Source organism: Ambystoma mexicanum, chromosome 2p (assembly GCF_040938575.1).
Source record: "Ambystoma mexicanum isolate Mex_15411 chromosome 2p, UKY_AmexF1_1, whole genome shotgun sequence".
NCBI classification, from domain to species: domain Eukaryota; kingdom Metazoa; phylum Chordata; class Amphibia; order Caudata; family Ambystomatidae; genus Ambystoma; species Ambystoma mexicanum.
Window position 1 is genome coordinate 171,866,927 of NC_090923.1, and position 22,983 is coordinate 171,889,909.

Here is a 22,983-nt window from a genome sequence, read left to right on the forward strand (position 1 = left end):
TCTTCTATGATCCTCTTTTCCAATAAAGAATATCAAGGATTTGTTTCGCGACCGATGACCAACAGCTCATGATAGGTGCTGTTGTTCCTTGGTTCAGGGACTTCTTTTCCTCAGTGATGCCCAGCTGCGCCATATTCAACCCCCAATCTATTCAGCGTACAGACCGAAGCGAGACTCAGCATCACAGGTTTTCTTCTAATGTCCTCTAGCTCAATGTGAAAAATCCATGTGCTTAGGTGGACGATTCCTCATGGTACTCCAAAACAAGCGAAACATATGTCCCCGATGCAACCTCAAACCCCTGTTAGTGATATAACAAACATGTCTTAGGCCCACATCAAGGAGCCTCTGGAATGACCACCACCCACATATTACTGTGCATAGACGTTCGGGCCAATTCATAGCCAGACCACCTGGAGAGTGTCCATCAGACCCATAGAAAAGAAATTGCCCATCTGCTTGGTATTCCCAGGGGCAAACTGAAAAGATATAGAACACTTTCTACTCTTTCCCGCACACAGGGAGCCATGAATTAACATCCTGAGGACCACAGACTTTCACCATTACTCATGAGTTGTTTTTAAAGATTAGAAAACCGATATTTGTACAGAACATTTTCCATGATCTTAACTGGTTTTAATTCATTTACTAATTTGATTGTGGGTGTCCTTCTACTTGTAATATTTCTTTTTAATTGTTTATTGGTTAAACCAATTAACTCAACCTTAACAATACACACAATCAAAGAAAACAAAAACATGAAAAAATGATGTATATATAAATATATATATATATTCTACTTTCTAAATCCCTTTTCAATGGTACTCAAGCCTTCTACAGCGGGTGCTTGTGAAAACATTTGAAGGAAAACCGCAATTAAACCAACAACTGCCAGGCTTGAAGTACTGACCATTGAATCATGAACACCGTCTTACACTCAGCAAAAATTACACAAAGCATTCGATCCCATGAGCTTAGTGATAAAAATGTTCTTTTTTTATTGTTTAAAAGATCAAAGTCATGTGAAACCACATACCAGTCAGCATGGACTTACAATCAGTTTACAAAATCCTCTCAGTTGTGTATTTTGCAACACTACAGAGCAATTCTCAAGGAGGACAGCTCTTATCCTTTGGCTGTACATTTTGCTGAAAAACATGGTAGTGATGCCTCATTGATGAGATTTTTTGCACTGGCCCATATACCTATGCAACGAAGAGGCGGCAAGCCTTTCCTTACCTTGCTGCAACGCTGTATACAGACTATCTGTCCACATCAGAACCATCCAAAAATCACCTCCCCTTCAGGAAACAACTGAAGAACTGGCTTTTCTAAGCCAATACAGCCACGACAACCTTATTCCCACATAGCACCAATCGGCGACTGAGGCTGTTTACTAAAACCAGTAACGTAAGTGTTGGGGACGGACCCCCAGGTATGCCAGAGGAACACTGGAAGTCTGCAGACTTGGAGTGCCCAGCACCCTCCCCAGGATGCACGGAGGACTCAGTCAACGGCAACTTCAAACTGCGGTTTATTACAGACAAAACCAACAAGGATCAGCACAGGAACAAAGAAAATCCATGCACATCTTGCTCTTCTTTCGCTCGCAGGCTGGTTTTAATTCCAAACAGCGTCAGCACTTTGTCATAAATTGGTCCCCTCTCCAGAAAACCTATCGGGCCAAATGATTAGATATTGAGTATTTTATAACCTATATAGGACATTATAGATGTTATTCTACTGGCCCTTGCATGTCAGGTGGCTGGCCTGTCCCATCCCCAAATCACTAACTATAACATTGTTGCGGACTTACCATTGGTGGTTGCCCAATGCTACCCACCCAGAGGGTACTAAACTGTGATTGGCTAGAGCTGACGTCCCCAGGCCTGGGATCCGTAAAGATTCTCAGCTCACTGTGTACCTCTTCAAGGTGATGAGAATGATTATGTGTCTGTATAGTAACTTGTGTACCACCTTTCCCTTATGAGAGTGCTCTCTTGAATGGCGCAACACGTGTTACATATTGTTGCATACTTGTTGGCTCTGTGTCTGGCAGCCTTGGACCGGCTCTCCTTTCCCACCGTTGATCGCTGTCCATTGTCTACTTTGGCCACGTCACGTGTTCAGAGACCACACATTTGAGCTGTGCAGCTCTGAATTATGAGGATTTATTCATATTTTCTGCAGCTGGTCCCTTTATCGTCTGGTGATGATTGGAATGTCATCCGTATCATTTGACCTTGGCTGAGGGTTCTGTCTCACATGTCTTGCTCTCTGTCCAGCCTGAACCGGCACAGCTCGTCTCTTGCTCAGAGGCCTGAGGCCTGCTATAATTTTCCTAAACCTTATAATGCGGTTTCTACAGTGTCCATGCTGTACTGCATTTCCATAGGTTAGTCACACTTGGCTCTGTCAGATCACATAGGTGCTTCTGCAGTTCCATATGGTTATTCGTGTGTAAGCATCTGCAAGCTTTGTTTAGGATGTCTTGCATCCTGCAGTTTCTGCATGGCTGCATTTGGCTAGTGGCAAAACTAATAAAAGCAAATGACAGTATGTATATGTATCTGTCCTCTAACTATAGAACTGTACGCTCGTGTTCTTCATGTATTCGAGGGTGTGTTTGTGTCCCAAAGTGCGAATGGCACGTGTGCTTCATGCCTAATAGTGCTATGTCGGGGTGTCTCTGATGACATCAGTAATTTGGCTTCTTGGTGTTTTAGTCCGAGCTGTCCATAAGTGTCTCTAATCATAGCCTGTGGCTCTACATCCACGCATGGATAGATCTGTATGTCCCTTGGTCGCTATGGCTGGCTGAGGGGATACCTCTCAACGTACTTGTCAATCATGGGTCCGTTGGGAATTCATCCAAAATAGAATGGGTGATTGCAGTGTTTTCTGGCCTTCTTCCTTGTTGTGAATGTAGTAGGGGGCATGGGGCAGACTTCCCCATCCCTCGTCATAAAATAGCATAACGAATAAAGAGAAAATTGTACCAGACTGGGACGTAAATAAAAACACAAATAACCTAGAACAAGTTGAATACTTTTGTTCCCACTGCAGCTAATTCCACTGCTACTTTTAATGGAGTGTAAGGCATGTATCAAAAGAATCCTGGTTCAGACTTCAGTAGCTTAAGACAGGTCATGGGAATGGATCTGATAATATACAATTCATCCCATGTGACTCACCACTCAAAGGGTGTGATTTATCGAACCCCACAGAAGCCACGAGTGTGGATGATGAAACTGGGGTAATCCCAATGTACTTTGGCTAAAGACTCCAGAATACAACCTATTGCCACAATAGTCCAATTTGAGTAATAGTTGCAGATGCACTTAACTTGTTCCGTAATTCTATAGGTTTCTGTGATAGAATATTTACACAGTACCCACAAGAGTACCCACAGTCTCCCATCTTTCTAAAGCAAACCCTTTGCAGAGCCGGTACGTCTTTGTTAGGATGATCAGTTGAGCAAAGGGTTCAGATCACAGGAAGATCATTTCAGATGTGAATCCATCGCTGACAACAAGAAGCTACATAAAGCCCCATCTAACTGGATGGACCAAGAGTCTCTGGAATAGAAGGAGGAGTTTTTGTGTAAGGAAGAACTGAGTTTGGGTAGGCGAACTAGGGATTGAGTGGGAGCTGGGCCACACCCCGTAGTAGATGGCATGAGGAGTAGAGAAATCGGGCAGAAGAAGGTAGGGAGGATGCGAGGAATTGAGGTTTTCTGGGCAATAAAATAAAAAAGGGTGACAGATTTTTCGGAGACAGTGTGATCAGGAGCAGAAGGTTGGAGTAAGAAGCAGCTCCAGGTGCAATGGGAGCGTAGAGCGGAGAATGCCATAAAAAAGTAAGGCGAGGGCTAGGAATAAGAGGATGGATAGCCTACAGGGGGCACAGAGTGCCTCTGTCAGCGGGCAGAAATGTGGAGCGGGCAGGAGATGAAACCGGGAGCGCGGAGTCATGGTTGCCGAAAAGACCACTTTCGGAAACATTACCCATGATCTGGTTGGAATCAGGATACATGATTGCTTAGAACTCCAGACTCCTGAACACTTGAAACCTGTCTTGACTGTTAGTATAAAATGAGGTTACAATTCATTTCAGTTCAGCAGTCTCAGTTCCCAGGGGTAACCTGACTGCTGCTTCAACAAATGACCCTGGAATCTCTAAAGGTATTTTGAAATGCGTAGAACGCCATGCAAGGGTTTCAATGTGTTCACTAGGCTATTGCAATCAACACAATCATACACATTTCATTGGCATGAGTACAATGAGAGGCTGAGTGGGTCTGCTGTTATTGTAGCCTCTATCCTTTAGGTTGTGATACTTTTCCTTGGTTAACAATGGCAGCCCTGTCCTATCAACACAGTGGCTCAGTGCCAGTTTCAATGGCCCATTGTGGAGGTCATTGTGTCTACCAGAAGAGCTTGTGATGGTGTCTCGCATCGCCAGTACTATCTCCCTCCATTCAGAGCTACGTGAAGCACTCTTTTGCCACCTGGTGAAAATGCGGGACCACAGTGTTCCATCACAATAGATCTAAAGGTACCCCTCTTTCTGTGTCAACAGACTCAAATGGATCAGCTCCCCGAACATAGTCCTCTTGATAGTTAGTGGCCCCACACATAACATCCATTGAGGATGAGCTGCCAGTGTAGTATTTCTCCTAAAATAACCTTGCAAAGCAATGGAAGCTTAAGGGACATCTGTCCAAAAATGTGATGATTAGTCAATATACAATATATACAATCCTGGTAACAGGCTCTATCTCACCGATTAGGTCTTATGTACATGTATTTCACACAGAAAGTGTAAACTAGAGACGTTGGTGGAGGCGCCTTTAATACCAACAATGCATGATTGGTGCCATGTTTGATTTTGCCAAATCAGAGCCTTTCTGCGGGTGGTTCATGTGTGCGGAATGACTTGTACGTAAAGTGACCAGTAGACTCCACTTCACGGGGATGCTCTTTCAGTTGCAGGCTTTACGTCCACTTTAGTTTCTCTTTGGTCCATTGTCGTCAATTAAAATGCAAAAACTCCCAGAATGCAAATAATGGGCCAGGACTTTGAGCAAGGTGTCCCGGTAACAAAACATCATTGAGGTAACGGCACTTAAAGGGGTGTGTGGATGATCAGCTGACTCTCTGGCAGGACTTAAAAGAATATTACCTGTCCATTGAAGAGGGACGTGCACAGGTTTGGATCTTAGGTTCACCTGAATGCAGCACTTTTACTGATTTCAGAATGGTTTAGATCATCAGCGTATGGTGCAACTTTAAACCGTACAAATAGTAATTCATTGGCTAATGATGCACATCATGTAACACTCTTCTTCTTCTTCTTCTGTTCACCATTAGTCACCATTTGATAGTTCTGATTTACACCACCAGTCTCCTAGGGTGAAAGCGATCAGCATCAGGAAAACTACACTGCGCTGACAGCTCAAGTCTCCTTGAACTCTAGAAAGCATCACCAATTCTGACAGCAAATCTCCCTGAAAGTAACCCGCTTTCAACAAATGCCCCTGAAAGTATTCAGAAGGTGAAATGCATTCTGGGAGGGACGCGTTATGCAAATGAGCTCCCGTCTTTTCACTATCAACACTACCCTGAAATCTGCTCCTTGTCTTGCAAAGCTTTCTGCCTGAGCCTACAGATGTATTTTTTATCTTTCTGGATTAGTTCTGAATCCCCGCCATGCCCGTGGGAAAACATCCTAGTGCTCTGGAGCAGTTAGCAAGTATCAGACATGACACACTGAATTGTGGGAATCAGAATAATTTTTATATCGGCCGCTGCTGACAGACCTCTCCCTGTTTCTGACATATGGCAGGTCATTAAGAGTGCGATGAAAGGCCTCGGGCTCCTCGTTTTCCATTCCTCTTCTGCTTCTTGGGATATGAACCACCCGCCTGCATTATGTGTCCTTCCTAAAGTCAGAGGGGTCAGCGTTTCTTGAGAAGGACGCATTACTCTCACAGTGGAACATTCCCAGCCGAAATAAACACAAACGTCTTGCACTGGAAAACAGCACAGGAATGTCCAGCCTGGCTCACTCTTCCTGCTGATGTCTTTCGTGTGAAATTGCCCTTGCCTAACGGTACTACCAGAGGCCTTGCTAGGGGGAGCCTAGGGGGAGGAGGGCTATAGACCCGGGTCTTTTGGTTGTATCCCGTATAGAAGCTCAGGGCCTACAGCCAAAAGGCTACCTAGCCCCGAGTCCCGACATCAGCGCGCCGCAGCCCCTGATCTGTTCCAGACCTAGCAACACCCCAGTCTGCTACCGACCAATCAAGGCTAGTGTTGGGAGAGCACATCAGTGTGATCCACTCATGGGAGCTTGAGGTCCCCTTGCACACCAGTGGGCCACTTTTATCAATTTCAGGGAGTTTTTGGGTGGTCAGCATCTAGAACTGGATGATCGCTACCGAAATGGGTGGAAGACCCTGCATCAGGGAGTCTTGGGCTCTCTGGCAGCCAGACATAACACAACCACGTTTCAAGAAATGTTTTTCTAGTGCCCGGCTAGGGAACCTAAATCTGAAATTCTCCCCTATTGCAGTGTCGGCATACTGCTCCCTCTGCCACTCTAGCTTCCTGGACGGAGTGGGGTTGCCCACCCCTGTAGAAAAGGGTACCACCCCTGTGGAAGAGGGCACGCTGTTTTCTTAAATGAGATGTCAAACATGCCCTTTCAAGGCTTTTGTATTGTCCCAATAGAAGCCTCTGAGGTCTGAGAGTTATTTTGGACGTGCTCTAGTGAACAATAATGACCGGCTGCCAGCTAACCAGAAAGCTCAGAATGCAGTCAATAACGTCCGGCATTGACTGCATTGTTCAAACACTGAAAGAAAAGCTAGCAGGAGAAACACAGTGGCCCTCATTACGACCCTGGCGGAAAGCGACTGACCGGAGCGCCACAGCGTAAATAGCGTTTCCGCCATCGTTTTTCGATTTCCGCCAGGGTCGTAATGAGGGCCAGTCAAATTAGTGTGAAATTGACACGTTTTATTTACCGTAAAATTGGGAGCACATCGTGTTCATGTGTTGCTCCTCAATGTGCTATTTAAAGGGCTCGTGATGGCTGTTGAGTTCTGTCACACCTGCTGTCTAAAACGAAGGTCCACCCCATCCGTTATGGGCAAGCATTCTCACCAATGCGCTTTCAAAGTCACAGAGCCCGCTTCATTTAACACCAGTAACTGGAAACTATTATGGACTTTCCTCACCATTTGAAATCTCATCAACGTTATTTGATGTTCGCTGCTTGCTTTATCAGTATTAGCCAAATAATCAGTTACAGGAAAAGATTCTAGTTGATTTTACACATAAAAACGTTACAATTCACTTTAAAATAATGAATAGCAAAACGTGATCGAAATGTCGGAATGTGTGAGTAGGCAAACCTTGTATAGTAATGGCGCTGGAGGCTGGATGTAACCATTAGTGTCTTGATTCTCGGTTGTGTTTCTAGTATACAACCAGTTGGCCTAGCAGTATGTGCTAGGTTCATGTGAGAAAGAAGCCAACACCTGTTTCGACCGAAGTCTTTGTCAAGGCGGAGGGCATGTGTAAAGCAGTCTTTCTTAGGGGTTGTTTGGCCTGGGGCGTTGGAGCAGTGTCCGTTCTTGATAACCGGCTGGTTAGTCAATCTGTATCAATGCTGGGTAGCGTTCCGTCCTTCGGTGAAGTATGTCCTCCCAATCCATTGACCACCAAATCATGACCAAACACAACAGCTGCCATTGCAATTTCTCATCACACGCCCACTCTTTCACTCTTCCAACACATTTACACATTGTCCTTACAATGTCAGGTCAACGTGATCATCATCGCCTGGGATAATAGCCCTCCTGGAACACAAACGCAGACAGGGAAAGAAAACACTTAGGCCAATTACAAGGATTCAATGTTCCGCTTGGCTTGTGTGGTCGGGATTCCCGGATACATTTATTCTTGCTCCAATTATTCTTGCTCCAAAAGCCCCTAATTCCACTCATGTTGACAAGTACATTTCGAGATGTAGGTTCTACCTGATGGCCTGCTGGAACATCAGTCCCACCTTCCACCGCCACAGCTACACGGTGCCCACAGCTAGTATCACACGGGTACTCAGGGGTGGACAAACGCACATCACCCTAAATTGGCCTGAGCAGAGGCGTTGCTAGGGGATTATGGGGGGGCTATAGCCCCGGGTCTTTTGGTTGTAGGCCCAGATAGAAGCTCAGGGACTACAACCAAAAGGCTAGCTAGCTCCCAACCCAGACAGACCCCACATTAGCGTAGCCCTGGATCTTTTCCAGACATAGCAACACCCCTGGGCCTGAGACTCAGACACCAAAACTGGGCGCCCATTCCTAATGACAACAATGATATTAATGCCCTTGTGCCTGATGCCAATTTGTGTTGTTCTTTCAATAATGCTGATGTTGGTTACGTCTCCACCGTTACAGCAAATGGAACGATACCGATGTCCAGGCTATTGATGCGGTAGAGAATAACACTGTCTGCATACCTGATCACCTGTGTGTTAATTCGGTATCTCATGCATATGTTGTCTACGGATACCTTATATGCGGACTTACCTACTGTTGTTGGGAATAAGGAGAGAAGTCCCCTCGTAGCATCACTATCGCGAACAAATAGCATACTGGCGACTGCTAAAATCCTGTTTAATGCTAGCTATACTAAATCTTCACAGGCTGCAACTTGCCCTGAAGTGACTTTGCGTCTATCTTAATACTCGATCATTGGTTAGGCATGCTGTCGAGGTGCCGGACCATATTTCAGACAGCAACATTGACATTGCGTTCTCATCAGAGAGTCTGGTATCTTGCCGTGCCGGTCGGTTACCCTATTATTTGCAAGAACAGATCTAGTGGCATGGGGTTGGGGTTGCTGTTATTTGTTGGAAAATGCTTAAAATTCACCAAGTTGAAATAGAAGAGTCTGAAGGGATTGAACTGTTATTGGTCAAGTTATTGACCAATCCTTGCACCACTTGCAGTTGTATTCTATTGTACAGACCCCCTCATAACCTGCCTTGCTTAGAGGAACAATTCCATTCTCTGCTTTATTCATTGCTCAAACCATCTCCCAAGACCATTATTATGGGGGATTTGAATCTCTGGTTTAAGGGCCACCAGACTATTCAAGACTGTTCAACCAGAGTCACCAATCAATAGCTGGGCAATTTGGGCATCGCTCAAGTTATTATGGCTCAGATACATAAGGATGGCCATATGTTCTATTGGCTTTGTACCTCTGGCATTCCAGTTGCACAGCTTGAGATTATGGACTGCCCTTGGTCTGATCACTCTTTCATCTACTTGGTGCTCCCTGTTTCTAATTGACAACCTCAAACCTATCCAGCTAGAGCCGCTGTAGCCATTTCTTTCTGTTGCGTCTTTTTGGGAATCCTTGAATGACTTGTCCTACAGTGCTTTGCAAGATGTTATGGCGGCCTGTTACCATCAGTGTCTGTCATTATCCCTTGATAGTATTGCTCCAGCCAGGGCATGCAATTACCCACTGTGCAGTCCTGATACATACACGAGTTACGAGTTCCACAGCTAAAAAGACAAAGCCTACAGAACCTGGCACATATAAAGACACCTATAACTTGTTAGCTCTACACTATGAAGAAGCCAATGGGCAGGCCAATAAGAGGAGTATGACTCTCGCATTAGCAATGCCGGCTCCGATTCTAAAGAACTCTTTAAGATAAAAGCCTCACATTGTACCGGAGGAACGGATTCTTATGGACCAGGATTGGTGTATCAGCACACCGAATGCCCTTTTTAACCAGGGGGCTCATTTTAAAAAGGACATTGCTGTTAAGCATTTATGTGAACTTGAACCTGTGGGCTATTTACCCTTGACTGTGCCTATAAAACCTCTTTTTGAAGGTTTCTACATCAGACGTTCTGGACGTGTTGCAGGCTCTTAAACCTACTAGTTGTCCAGGAGACCTGGGAGAGGTGTTCCATTACTTTTATTTATTATTGTTAACAGTTCCACTACTTTTTGCAACAAATTGCCCCATTCTAGTAATGTTCTTTGTGAAGTTAAAACACATTTCTCCACTTTACCACCAAATAGCAGGTACAGCAAAACTGAAATCTGTTTCAACTCAATTTGCTGTCAAGCAGCATGGCTGTAATTCTTGAAAAATGTAATGCACGTTGCTCCCCGCCCGGGTCACAGTTCCATTACTTTTTTGGTACACGTCTACCACTGACTGCGAGCTGTCCAATTGTAATCCCCTCGGTCCCACGCTCAATGCCTCCACAGGCTTCCACTCACCAGCATTTGACAGGTTCAAAATGATGCCAAAGCCCTGCAGGCGGTTCTTTGTTAATGTTAATGTTAAAGGATATTTGTACCGTGCACTATCACCACCGAAGTGGTCCCCTGGCACTCTGGCAGCTCTGAAAAAAAGGGAAGGGGTGTGAGTTAGTGGGAATGTGCTGAAAAAGTGCAAGAGAGCAGTGATGTGCTGTTGGCAGTCTCAACCCGGTGCGCTCCGTTGGCTGGACTTGGGTTGTTTGCCGATTGGTAGCCGGCATGTACTGTGTAGCCGTCGTGTACTGTTGTGCGAGTCTATGTGTGGTTTGTTTTTTTGTTGCAGTGCAGTGAAGTTTGTGCGGATTGTTGCGTTTATAGGCTTGTGGTTGTGTTTGGTTAGAGTTTGAGAGGTGTATGCAGAGGGTTGAAATTGTTAGTGGTTAATTGGCATAGCTAACATTCACACTTCTATCTAGATGTGACGCCCAATGTCTAAGAGTCCATCCAAGTGTGGCATATGCCAGCATTCACATCTCCATCCAGGAGCGGCAGGTGCCGACATCCACAGCTCAGTCCAGGTGCGGCACCTGCCACCATCCACAATCCCATCCAGACGCGACTCCGGCCAATGCTCCCAATTCCAACCAAGTGTGGTGCATGCCATTATTCACAACACCATCCAAGTGCGACCCATGCTGATAACTCACGATCCTATCTCGATGCGACACACAACATGACAAAACGTGACAACCTCAAGCAGGAAGCCCCGACCATCTCAACAGCAGACCAACCGAGAGAAACGTGCAAAGCCATGAATCTCCCTGTCGATGGAAAGTAAAATGATCATGTCATCCTTTACAACTACATCCGTGCTCAGCCCATGCCGATGTCCAGAACTTATTTCAAGTGTGGCAACTGCTAACATTCACACAACTTTATTCAAATATGATACCTGGTAGCGATTATGGTGCCGGTGAGGTTGTTGGCTGGGGTTGGCTAAGGATGCTCATTCTGTCGTCATGGGGTGTCGCTTCTGTCCTATTCGACCTAGCATCATCTCTTATGTTATAGTTGGAGTTTCCCTTAGTCGGCTCTGGATGTTTTGTCAGTGTCACCCTAGCTTCTGTCATCCTATTGTTTGTGTTTCCCGTTTGGGTGTTTTGTTTTTTCAATTTGAATCTGTGATGTTGAAGAACCAGGTTTCTAAGTGATGAAAGGAGGAGCAGCAAACACAAAACATAGCGTGTGGATTCCTCCAAGCGCCATGCAAAGCTAGGCGTACCATCTCTCAGCATAAATGGGGTGCAAGGGCTGCAGGAAGGTGAAAGACATGGATGCTTGGACGGGTGGGACAGGACGGGCATTCCCATAACATTGCAATCTGAGCTTTGAGTACCACTTGCCCCTTGCTTGCCAATGGTGCCGGCCCAAGCACCTTAGAAAGGGTTTCTCAGTGTAAAGGCGGCCCCTCTGGGGATAGGGGAGGGGCTGTCGGGGATTATAACATGCACAAAGTGTCCGCTGTCTCCTATAGGGGGATTCCCCTGGATTCGGATCCTCAAAGACATCGCTCTGCCATGTTTACACGCGAGAAAACAGGTAATAGTCAGTCCTCTCAGCACAGCGTTCGCTTTGCTGTCCAGGAATGGGCTCTCTCGTGTGGAAAAGGTGAACTTATGATAAACCTCTTTCCCAGTATCTTCTCACCAACTTGTTCTCAATCTGAGGTCAGACCATCGTTACTTACAATAAGTCCTTACCTTATATCCAAGTACTCCCACACGCTTGACAAGGGATATAACATGTAGGGTGCACTCCTGTTCCACCAGCACGGCACCCACAGAGCTCCACTGTTTAGCCTCTAACCTGGCTTCCTGGGTACACTCCCGTTCCTCTAACAAGACCCCAACAGAGATCCAGTGATTCACCTCTTTGCTATCCTGCGGTGTGCGCTCCTATTCCACTATGAAGACCCCCCACAGAGCTCTAGCAAGTCACCTCTATTCTGAAGTATATGAGGCCAGCCCTGTAGCAATGAGGGAGACCTCATATGAGGTGTGCATGAGGTCACGCTTCAAGCAATGGTTAATTTTCCATGGGCGCACAGGAGGCCCCAAGGAAGTGTATGAGGCCATCTGGTCAAACGGGTAAGACTTCAAGGAATTGTCTCGGGAGGATAGCTCAGGGGTAATGTGCTCACCTTGGAAGCAAAAACGACACGGAGCAACACGGGTTCGATCCCTGCGTCTGCGCATAGAAACCTCTGGGTATTAAGCGCATTATAAATAATCAATCATATCATATTATGAGGACACCCCTAGATTAATGGTAAAAAGTGTGTTCATTGCACAATCTTCACTGCACTTTTTTTTCAGTGAAGAATATTATTTGCAATGAAATTCACCGAGCAGCTAAAAACGACGAAAGCACAAACAGATGGTTAGGATCGGCGATCTATGGGATCATGTTGAAAAAAAGATCCTGAATTCCCAGATACTGATTTTCCTCTTTCACCCCATTTCACTGCATATATATGCAGGGGGAGAACCCTTGCAGCCCTCCCCAAACCCCACCATATTTTTTATTAACTTTACCCATCCCCCCACACATGTATGCAGTGAAACAGGTCACCCGAAATTCAGTATTTTGGGATTCGCAGTGATTGTCTGCGATATTTTGGGGTGACACCAGTTTTGGAAAAGGAATAACACACTAATTGGGGTGTGGGTAGTTAACTGGAGTCCCCATGCATTGTGCAGCAGAACATTTGTTAAAAAATAAATATATATATATTGTGAAAGAAAATCAGCGGTAAAAGATTGGGCAGTAAAATCACACGGATCCGTGTGAATGAGGCAGTCTGTTGTACGTGCCACTCATGAGGGAAAGAGTGCTATCTGCTATTTGCTTGAACCCGCCGGCTGTTCAGCTATCGTACATAATATGCCATGCAAAGCATTATGTGTCAATACCCAATTGGAAGTAATGTTTTACATGTAAACTATATGTACGTACCATGTAACCAGATCTTCCTCGTGTAGCCGCACCTCTATGCCCTCGGCTGTTCGCACGCTTTATACATTTATAAATAAATAAATAAATAAATAAATAAATAAATAAATAAATAGTGAGACTCCATGGATGCACATGAGGCCGCCGGCCTGGCTAGGAGGAAGTGAGTCACCGTGGAAGTAGTGTAATGTAAAGTGGCCACCATAGCGCCCGTCTGCCATTTGTGCTGGCCCTGTTGCTCGTGTCTCTGCGAGAATAGACGCAGGTGAGGTGGGTTGGTAGTAGGATAGAGGGGGGTAGGGGGGGGGCAGATGTGAACCCTGTGCGCTTGGGACCGTAGGGGGTCCCCGGGGGTCATGGAAAAGTGTAGCAGCTTCAGTTATGCGGTTCCCGAAGACAAACAGGAAATGTTATCCCCACTAAATATAGATTACGGATGGGCTGGTCCTCTGTGTCTTCGGTGGGTTGAAGCGGCATCTCTGGCTAGCCCCGTGGCACTGGGCCCACAGAGTTTTATTCCTGCATGCCATGCCCTATTTGATATGGCATGCTGCGTCATACCACCAATATCGAGCAATGGTATGGTATGCTGTGCAACATACTTTGCTAGATAATGAGGTATGCTCTCAAGTGCCACACACAGCGAGGTATGATGCAGTATGCTCTGCCATGCCACCCACTTTAAACTGTACTATAGCATGCAATGCCACACGACCGCTGTCCGGTTATGATGTGGGTAAGGTGTGCCATGCACACATCCAGTTATTATATGGCATATTAAGGCATGGCATTCATGCCACCCACTTTAAACTGTACTATAGCATGCAATGCCACACGACCGCTGTCCGGTTATGATGTGGGTAAGGTGTGCCATGCACACATCCAGTTATTATATGGCATATTAAGGCATGGCATTCATGCCACCCACTTTAAACTGTACTATAGCATGCAATGCCACACGACCGCTGTCCGGTTATGATGTGGGTAAGGTGTGCCATGCACACATCCAGTTATTATATGGCATATTAAGGCATGGCATTCATGCCACCCACTTTAAACTGTACTATAGCATGCAATGCCACACGACCGCTGTCCGGTTATGATGTGGGTAAGGTGTGCCATGCACACATCCAGTTATTATATGGCATATTAAGGCATGGCATTCATGCCACCCACTTTAAACTGTAATATGGCATGCAATGCCACACGACCGCTGTCCGGTTATGATGTGGGTAAGGTGTGCTATGCACACATCCAGTTATTATATGGCATATTAAGGCATGGCATTCATGCCCCCCACTTTAAACTGTAATATGGCATGCTATGTCACACGACCGCTGTCCGGTTATGATGTGGGTAAGGTGTGCCATGCACACATCCAGTTATTATATGGCATATTAAGGCATGGCATTCATGCCACCCACTTTAAACTGTACTATAGCATGCAATGCCACACGACCGCTGTCCGGTTATGATGTGGGTAAGGTGTGCCATGCACACATCCAGTTATTATATGGCATATTAAGGCATGGCATTCATGCCACCCACTTTAAACTGTACTATAGCATGCAATGCCACACGACCGCTGTCCGGTTATGATGTGGGTAAGGTGTGCCATGCACACATCCAGTTATTATATGGCATATTAAGGCATGGCATTCATGCCACCCATTTAAACTGTAACATGGCATGCAATGCCACACGACCGCTGTCCGGTTATGATGCGGTAAGGTGTGCCATGCACACATCCAGTTATTATATGGCATATTAAGGCATGGCATTCATGCCACCCACTTTAAACTGTAATATAGCATGCAATGCCACACGACCGCTGTCCGGTTATGATGTGGGTAAGGTGTGCTATGCACACATCCAGTTATTATATGGCATATTAAGGCATGGCATTCATGCCACCCACTTTAAACTGTACTATAGCATGCAATGCCACACGACCGCTGTCCGGTTATGATGTGGGTAAGGTGTGCCATGCACACATCCAGTTATTATATGGCATATTAAGGCATGGCATTCATGCCACCCACTTTAAACTGTAATATGGCATGCTATGTCACACGACCGCTGTCCGGTTATGATGGGGTAAGGTGTGCCATGCACACATCCAGTTATTATATGGCATATTAAGGCATGGCATTCATGCCACCCACTTTAAATTGTAATATAGCATGCAATGCCACACGACCGCTGTCCGGTTATGATGTGGGTAAGGTGTGCCATGCACACATCCAGTTATTATATGGCATATTAAGGCATGGCATTCATGTTTAGTTATTCTATGATATTCTATGTGATGCACACTTCACTATAGTATATATGATATGGCATTTATTACGCGCCCATACACAAGTGTTCATAATATACAATGCCACGTCAAACTATGGCATGCTATGCTATGTCACGTAGGGTGTTTCTTATTGGTAGTGAGACTCACAGTCAGGGGTGTTGCTAGGTCTGGAAAAGATCTGGGGTTACGCTAAATTTGGGACTTTCGGGACTGGGGGATATGTTATGTTATGTTATGTTACCTGAACTTGTAGAGCGCGCGGTCGCCCGGGGGCATCATGGCGCTGGTGAGGAGGCTATCAAACAAGAGGAACAGTAATAGTCAGAGAGTTAGAATAGAGTAGTTTTGAGGGCTTTCCTGAAAGCCAAAGGATAGCTATCCTTTTAACCCCTGAGCTTCTCAGTGACACCATTGACTTGAATGGGCCATCACACCAGGTTTTGCTTAGAAAGTAACTTTTGTGGTCAAAGCCCCGAGCCCATATGGACTCTTGGGGCTTGTGGTGACATGTAGGTCATGTCCTATACTGGAATGCATGTAAAGTTCTGATCAGTGCGCTAGCTCTGCTGTTCAACCTTGCTGCACCTCGAATACTGCTCACAGTGAGGTTTGGGAGTGTTGATCCACGCCACCCACAACATGGTGGCTCCAGAGCGCTATGTGGAAGCAAGGGGGGAATGTGGTAGGTAGAGAGTAGTAGAAGGTGGGCTTTCAGGAGAAGCTGATGGGATCTGAGCGGAGGAGTGCAGGGCGGGAGGAGAGTCAAGTGGGGGAAGAAACAGAATGACAAAGCAAGACATACTTTGCCCCACTTGGCCATCGCGCATTGCAGTCTGCACCATCAACAATACATGATTAAATAAATAAATAAACGGGTGGTCACTTTGCAGGTTGATCCTGTTCCAAGCTTCCATTCTGATGACGTGGCCAGTCCTCTTTTCATCTAAGGTGACCCTACATTTCATTCTTGCATTTGCACAGACACGTAACTCTGCTCTCCCTTGTAAATCTTGGCCGGGATCGGGCGGGGGCTCATGCAAATATGTGATTGGCTATTGCTTAGTTAGCGCATAGACAACGCCTTACCTGCCAACTATTCCTCGTAGCACCAATGATTTTGGGATGCCCGACTGGTAATGTGCAAGTGACCAACATCGTTGGCTTTCTGTGACTCCCATCAGGGCCGTCTAAGCCGTTCATCCTGCCACTGTAGCACTGTTAAATTGAGCAATAACAGAAAATAGTATGGCGCCTGGAAGCGGGAGTAATCCTTCATGAAACGCTAGAGAAATGATAGTAGTCTTACTCTTTTTAGTTTCTACCTTCCCTACCCATTCTGGCCATTTCAACTCAGTCAGGAGACTGGAAGAGAGATAGAGTGAGAGGAAGAGAAAAGGCACAGAACAGAGAGTAGCAGGAGAGAGAGAGAGAGAGAGCGAGTGAGAGAGAGAGAGGGAGAGGGGGAGAGGGGGAGAGAGAGAGAACTGGAGAGTAAAACATTACGGGGTAAGAAGAGAATCTGGTATTATGTGAATAGGGCAAACCAAATTGTGGCTTTGAGAGCAGGGCCCATTTGCAATTCCTGCACCTTCCACAGATACAGCGACTCATTTACAAAGATTTTTCAGGCGTAAACACTGCTTTATGTGTGGGGGTGTTAGCCAGGGCTCAGCCCTGGCACGATTGTCCGAGACTCACTTTAATTATGAAGTGGTGATAGTCAGTGCATCCAATCACCACAATGAGCAGGTCCGAGCTGTAGTGTAACTGACCCCAAATATGTCAGCACTGTGGGGAGCAGCTATGGGTGGTGGCAGCAGTGGTGGGGGGCTGCCCACCTACAGTGTCACAGGAGTGCTAGGAAATATTTGGCCCTGGCACTTATTTTTTTATTTTTATTCAGCACTGGGCGTAAATCCATCTTATGCATGGAAAATGACATATTTTCCCATGATTCACATGAGTAAATACATGTGCAACATATGCGTGAACAGTCCAATTATTGGCGTACAATGTATTCACAAGGTGCCTACATTAAAAAACCCATGTGCGTGTATATAATGGCCTGTTTCTAAGGGTAGTGCCGGAGAGGTGCACGAGGCGACACGGGCCAATAGCGGCAATGCCCAAAGAGTCCTAAAATTCACAAACATCCCGCACCCCCATTCCTGCAACACCTTGCACCGCTAATTTACACCGGGTCTGTCTTGAGATAGTGGTCTAGAAAGTGTGTGAAAGAACCCGCGATTCCACAACTTTGTGACCCTGCACCGGGTTAGAAAAACAGGCATAAACCCTGAATGTGCACGAATATCAGGCACGCACGCAAACTGCGGCATGTGCAAGGTGTGCACGCTCTAGCTAGGTCCACAATGTCTGTGAATTAGGCAACCAGTAGGGAAGTGCATCCACTTGCACGTGCATATTGCACTTGTGGTAGTCAGCAGAGTGAAATAGTCGACCCTACTGGCAAGGCACCTCAGTAGGCTAATGCACCCACAGACATATGTGGGTAACCTGCAGGTCACAGGGCGATTCAACCTTCCCGGTTGGCTGAAAGCAAGCTGAACACTAGTGTTATATCATTAATATAGTGCTTAGATTCACAGGAATGTATGCGTTATAATAATTGTTTCCATTCCTATGTGTGACCTCACCACCATTAAGAGCCTCTTTTATGATGTCATACAGGGAAATGACACCATAGAGGAACATTCTGCCAGTGAGACCTTCGTATTGTATTGTAGTAGTCATTTAAGTAGCGCCTTTTCCCATTTGTATGGCCTCAACACGCTTTGTGGTAGGAACGCCCTCGGGGACCGAAGTCCAGTTTTGTGAAGGTTCTAAGAGGAGGCTTAAGATGTGTGTGTGCATTTGGCCAGGATTAGGTCATAGGAAGGCTGGCTAGGCTCTAATAAGCTAGCCAGGCGGTCAGGCATGTTGACGGGTGCTGAGGGTGGCCACGACAGAACGCTAATGCAGGGGACTCGATATGTACCCAGCTAGACTGAAATGTATCGTGGGTTGTCGCTGTATTCCAATGGCAGAAGTGTTGCAGCAAGTCTGGTGTTCAGTGCGAAACGGTTATGTGACCAGCTAGACCGAATTTGTCACAGTCGTAGCTGCATTCTAAAGTGTGTGGATGGGTAGCTCTGCCTGCGGCAGGCGTCCACCGAAGTGGTGCGTTTATACTACCTTAAGCTCAGAAAGAGCTTATCCTTGATGTCACTGCGACATCCAATCTTAGCAAAGAAAGAGAAGCTAGCATGTTCGCTTTAGAAGAGGACTGGGGAAAAGTTGGGCTGCGCGGCTTGGGTGGGGTGTAGAATGCTTTGCTTTTATGACACCCATCTGCCCCCTACTGATAACCTGGTCCTATCTTCCAGTTGTCGCCGGAGCAGTTGGACTGTGGCGCGGCCCACCTCCAGCACCCGTTGGCAATCATGGAGCCCTTGGCGGCTACTCCAGTGTTCCGGGCCATGGGTCTAACCTCGGTCGCAGTGTCCAGCGTCAATAACCACACCATCGTCTTCTTGGGAACCTCCAGCGGATGGCTTCTTAAGGTAAGAATGATAACGCCATGTATGCATCACACAGTGGTCAGAGGTTACTACGCTCTGAGCCACAGTTGGACACAAAAGAATAGCTTTAAAATAGTTTCAACTACGTTTGAAAACATTGTTTTTTAAAATGTGTCTTGATCCACAAGTGAATGGTGTTTCTGTTATAAACCCAGGACTGCAAGTCCCACAATGCAAAGTAAAGACCAAGACTGGACTGATGTCTTCCAAATGGAATGGATAATGTTGTCATGTATGCACCAGTGTGTGCTCGCAATGGGCTCTATCATATTGATTGAACCGGAAGAAAGTAATGGGTGTATACAAGGTACAAGGTCATCCCTGAATTTCCACATATTCTCTCCCCGGGTCACGCGGACACATGTGATCTGGGACATAGGTGAACGCAATGGATGGACCTCTGCACAGATATGCACAGTGCAAACCTCTGTAGCACAGTGCTGCCCACCCACATGCTACAGAATCCACCAATGCGTCCAACTGGCAAAGCTGCGGTGCAGCCGCACCTGCCACCTGTCACCCAGGTGAACAGAGGCCGCCTGTGACTTTGCACAACCTTTCCAAGTAATGCCTGGGGCGGGCGTGCATATTTAATCTTCTTAGATGTGAGCTCATTATACCCTAACTGACCCTGGCACAACTGTGTGATATTGGACCAGTCCTGGTTCCCAAATATCCCATCCATGATATCTTCTGACTCAGTTTATAAGCTTTCTCTAAGAAGATCAGATACGCACGCCCCGCCCCAGGCGTTACTTGGAAGGGTTGTGGTGATATGAGAGTAATCAGGAGATCAGGGACTAGACCAATGGCATGGGTATACTTTTAAAGCGCTATAAAAACAGAATAAATAAATACAAATACTTTGAAGGTAAAGGTTGAGATGAATAGAGAATGCATGCCATGGTTTCAGATTGGTGTTAAGGGACTAGACAAATAATCACAAGTGAACTGTGGTCAGTAAGGAGATACGGAAATCCACGAACCTCACACTGGTGACATGGCGTCAATAGAGATATGGGACTAGACGTTGGCATATTGACCATGTCTTAAGATCCATTCTGTAGGAGTAGATGCATACAGCACACGGGACCTAGGATCAATTTAGAGATATACGACCCCATTACGAGTTTGGCGGTAAGTGGTAAAGATGGCAGTAACTCCGTTACCCAAATTATGGGTTTGGGCATGGAGTGGAGGATTTGCCTCCAGGAACTCACTCATTGCCAAAATATCGAATCGGCAGAATTACAGCGGTGGAAATTCTGCCATGGTAATTCCGCCAATAAAGCTCAAATTAAATGGGCAATTACACCTCAACCACCACTTGTAATCCAGCAGAAATTCCGCCGGAACAAGGTGTGCTAGCAGTAATTCATTTGTGCGGTATTCCGGTGGATTTACCACTGAGATACCGCCCAACTCGTAATGAAGCCGTACCGGATTAACATACCACATGTGACATGGCATCAATAAGGAATTACGGGACCTGGCAAAGATCACACAGTTCCACTGTGGCCAGTATGGCAACATGGAAATACATGTAGATAACACAACGATGAGCGGGCCAATTGGATATATGGGAATAGCTAAATAGCACGCATTTGAGGTCATTAAGGAGTAATTGCATGAGATGTCTGCAAAACCTAGGCGAGCTGGGATCAGTTATGAGACTGCTGCACTAGACAAATATTACACATATGACCTGGGATCAATCTTCAGAAGTTCTAGTCCATGTATGATACACATCGCCTGTGGTTATCTTATAACACACAGGTGACAATCAGTGATAACATGAAGAACTAGGAATATATCATGCATGTAGTGCAGTGATATGGAACTGCCTGAAGAGCATAGATAGATCTACCTAGTCATCATGACAGCACCGGATCTACCCTCAAGGTAATGGGGAGGGAGGGCTGCCCAAGTGAGAAATGCACAGTTCACACATTCTTTTTTATCCAATAGCAATCTTGACTTGATTTTAAGACATGCAAGCCCATTGGTTACCCAGAGTTGCAACTAACCAATGCGAATTCCAAAAACAAACGCTTCAGCACATCTGAATACTAGCATGCCATTTCACTATCAGTGCTGGCCGTTCTCCCACCTCTGCGTACGCATCCACAGCTGCCCAATCAGCAGGTGCCCTGATAACTGAGTAGGCTGCAATCTGCCAAACGTACCTATGCCACTCGCTCTCTTCTGATCCGCTGGCGCCCCTGGAGGCTATGCAAATGTCAGGGTGTGCATTATAAATCCCAATGGCATAACATATTATAACATAAATGCCAGCTGGGTAGCCCGTAGCGCTTGCTAACGACCTGGGGACAGGTTACAGAAACGTTGCCGAGATGCAAATTCAAGTATGCACGGTATTAGCACGAGGGCAAACTTGGCCCTATATTGTAGAAACACTGGGACAAATTAGAAAACCTTTACACCGTGACATGTGTAGTTTGGCATGTTATAAGCACCAAGGCTAAAATTGCGCATGTGCAAAAAAGGTATATTTCCAGTGCATTTTTGCACCAGGGCAACCTTTGCCCTTCCACCAAAATCCATTGAACCATGCCATACACAACAATTTGCCCTGGTACTTAATACCATGCCAAACAGCACTTGTCACAGTGCAAAGGTTTTCTAGTCTGTCCCAGTGCTTTTAAATGATAGGGCATATTTTACCCTAGTGTTAATACCATGCACACTTGCACGGGGGCAAAGTTTCGGCAATCGGGCCCCTGTTGCCCAGAGTAAACGCGAGGGCCTTTACAGAGGTTTGGGGCACTGTGGCCAGCTGATAGCCGCTGCCCGCCCAGTGCTGATGACGATAAGCATCCTGGCCACATTTTGAACACGATTCTCTATGCTCCAGGCCCACTACTCTCGGTTTGTGAACAGTGCATAAGATGGGAAAAAACACGGACGCCATGAAAATATCAAAATATCAAAAAAGAAGAGAATTCCATTCTGTTCCCATTAGGACTGAGAAGGAGGAGGAAGAGGGACTGTGAGAAGTGATGGACGAGAGCCTCAGTGGAAGCATCTATGCTAAATCGAGGCGCTGCTGCATCAGGAAGCGCGGGGAGCAGACCCGCCCCCAGCCTACTCTGAACGCAGGGTCTACCCCACTTTTGCAGACCTACACTTTCACCAAATCACCTCCTACCGATTTCTTTTCCACTTTTTTTGCAGCAAAATGCATATGGTAAATTGGGGTAAGGTATATATGGGGGGTGCAATGGATCCTAAGCGGAGGTGGGGGTCTTCACCCTAATTCACCCTAATTTTGCAGTAAAAAAAAGTGGGAAAATCAGTAAAAATAAATTCGCCGAAAGTGCAGGTCAGCAAAAAAAGTCAGCCATCATTCATAGAACTGGAACAGAGGCTTTTTCCGACATCCGGGGCTCCGAAAAAGCTGATTGGTTGACGCACCCGAGTCTTGTGCGAATGAACTAATGTTGGAATAAGGAATAAAGAGACTTCCAATGAAATCAAGCTCCTGAGGCAATTTTAAATTGAGCATTGGGCCAATAGCGGCATTATTGGAGCCCATCACATTGAAGAAGGCTTGAGATGGGACTGTGCCTGAGAAAGGCTGCCTTCCTTGGACGCCCTCAAGATGCACTTGGCTCCAATCCCCGCCTCTTTGGCCAACCTTCCAGATTCCATCACAAGATCAGGTGCCAAGAATTATAAATATCACACGCTGGTGCGCAGTGTGTGCCGGCTTTTGGATTATCTGGCCATCCCCGCTACTCACATCAAGATATCATTTGGGGATTTC

General features: G+C 46.1%; 1 protein-coding gene across 1 annotated transcript in view; it reads left to right on the plus strand.

Moving 5' to 3' along the window:
• The window catches only part of PLXND1 (plexin D1), a 352,004-nt gene that overhangs the window by 93,698 nt on the left and 235,323 nt on the right, over nt 1-22,983 (plus strand). Inside the window, exon 2 of the mRNA XM_069643445.1 lies at nt 19,002-19,178. Coding sequence (XP_069499546.1) covers nt 19,002-19,178 — 177 coding nt within the window. The remainder of the gene's footprint in view (nt 1-19,001; nt 19,179-22,983) is intronic.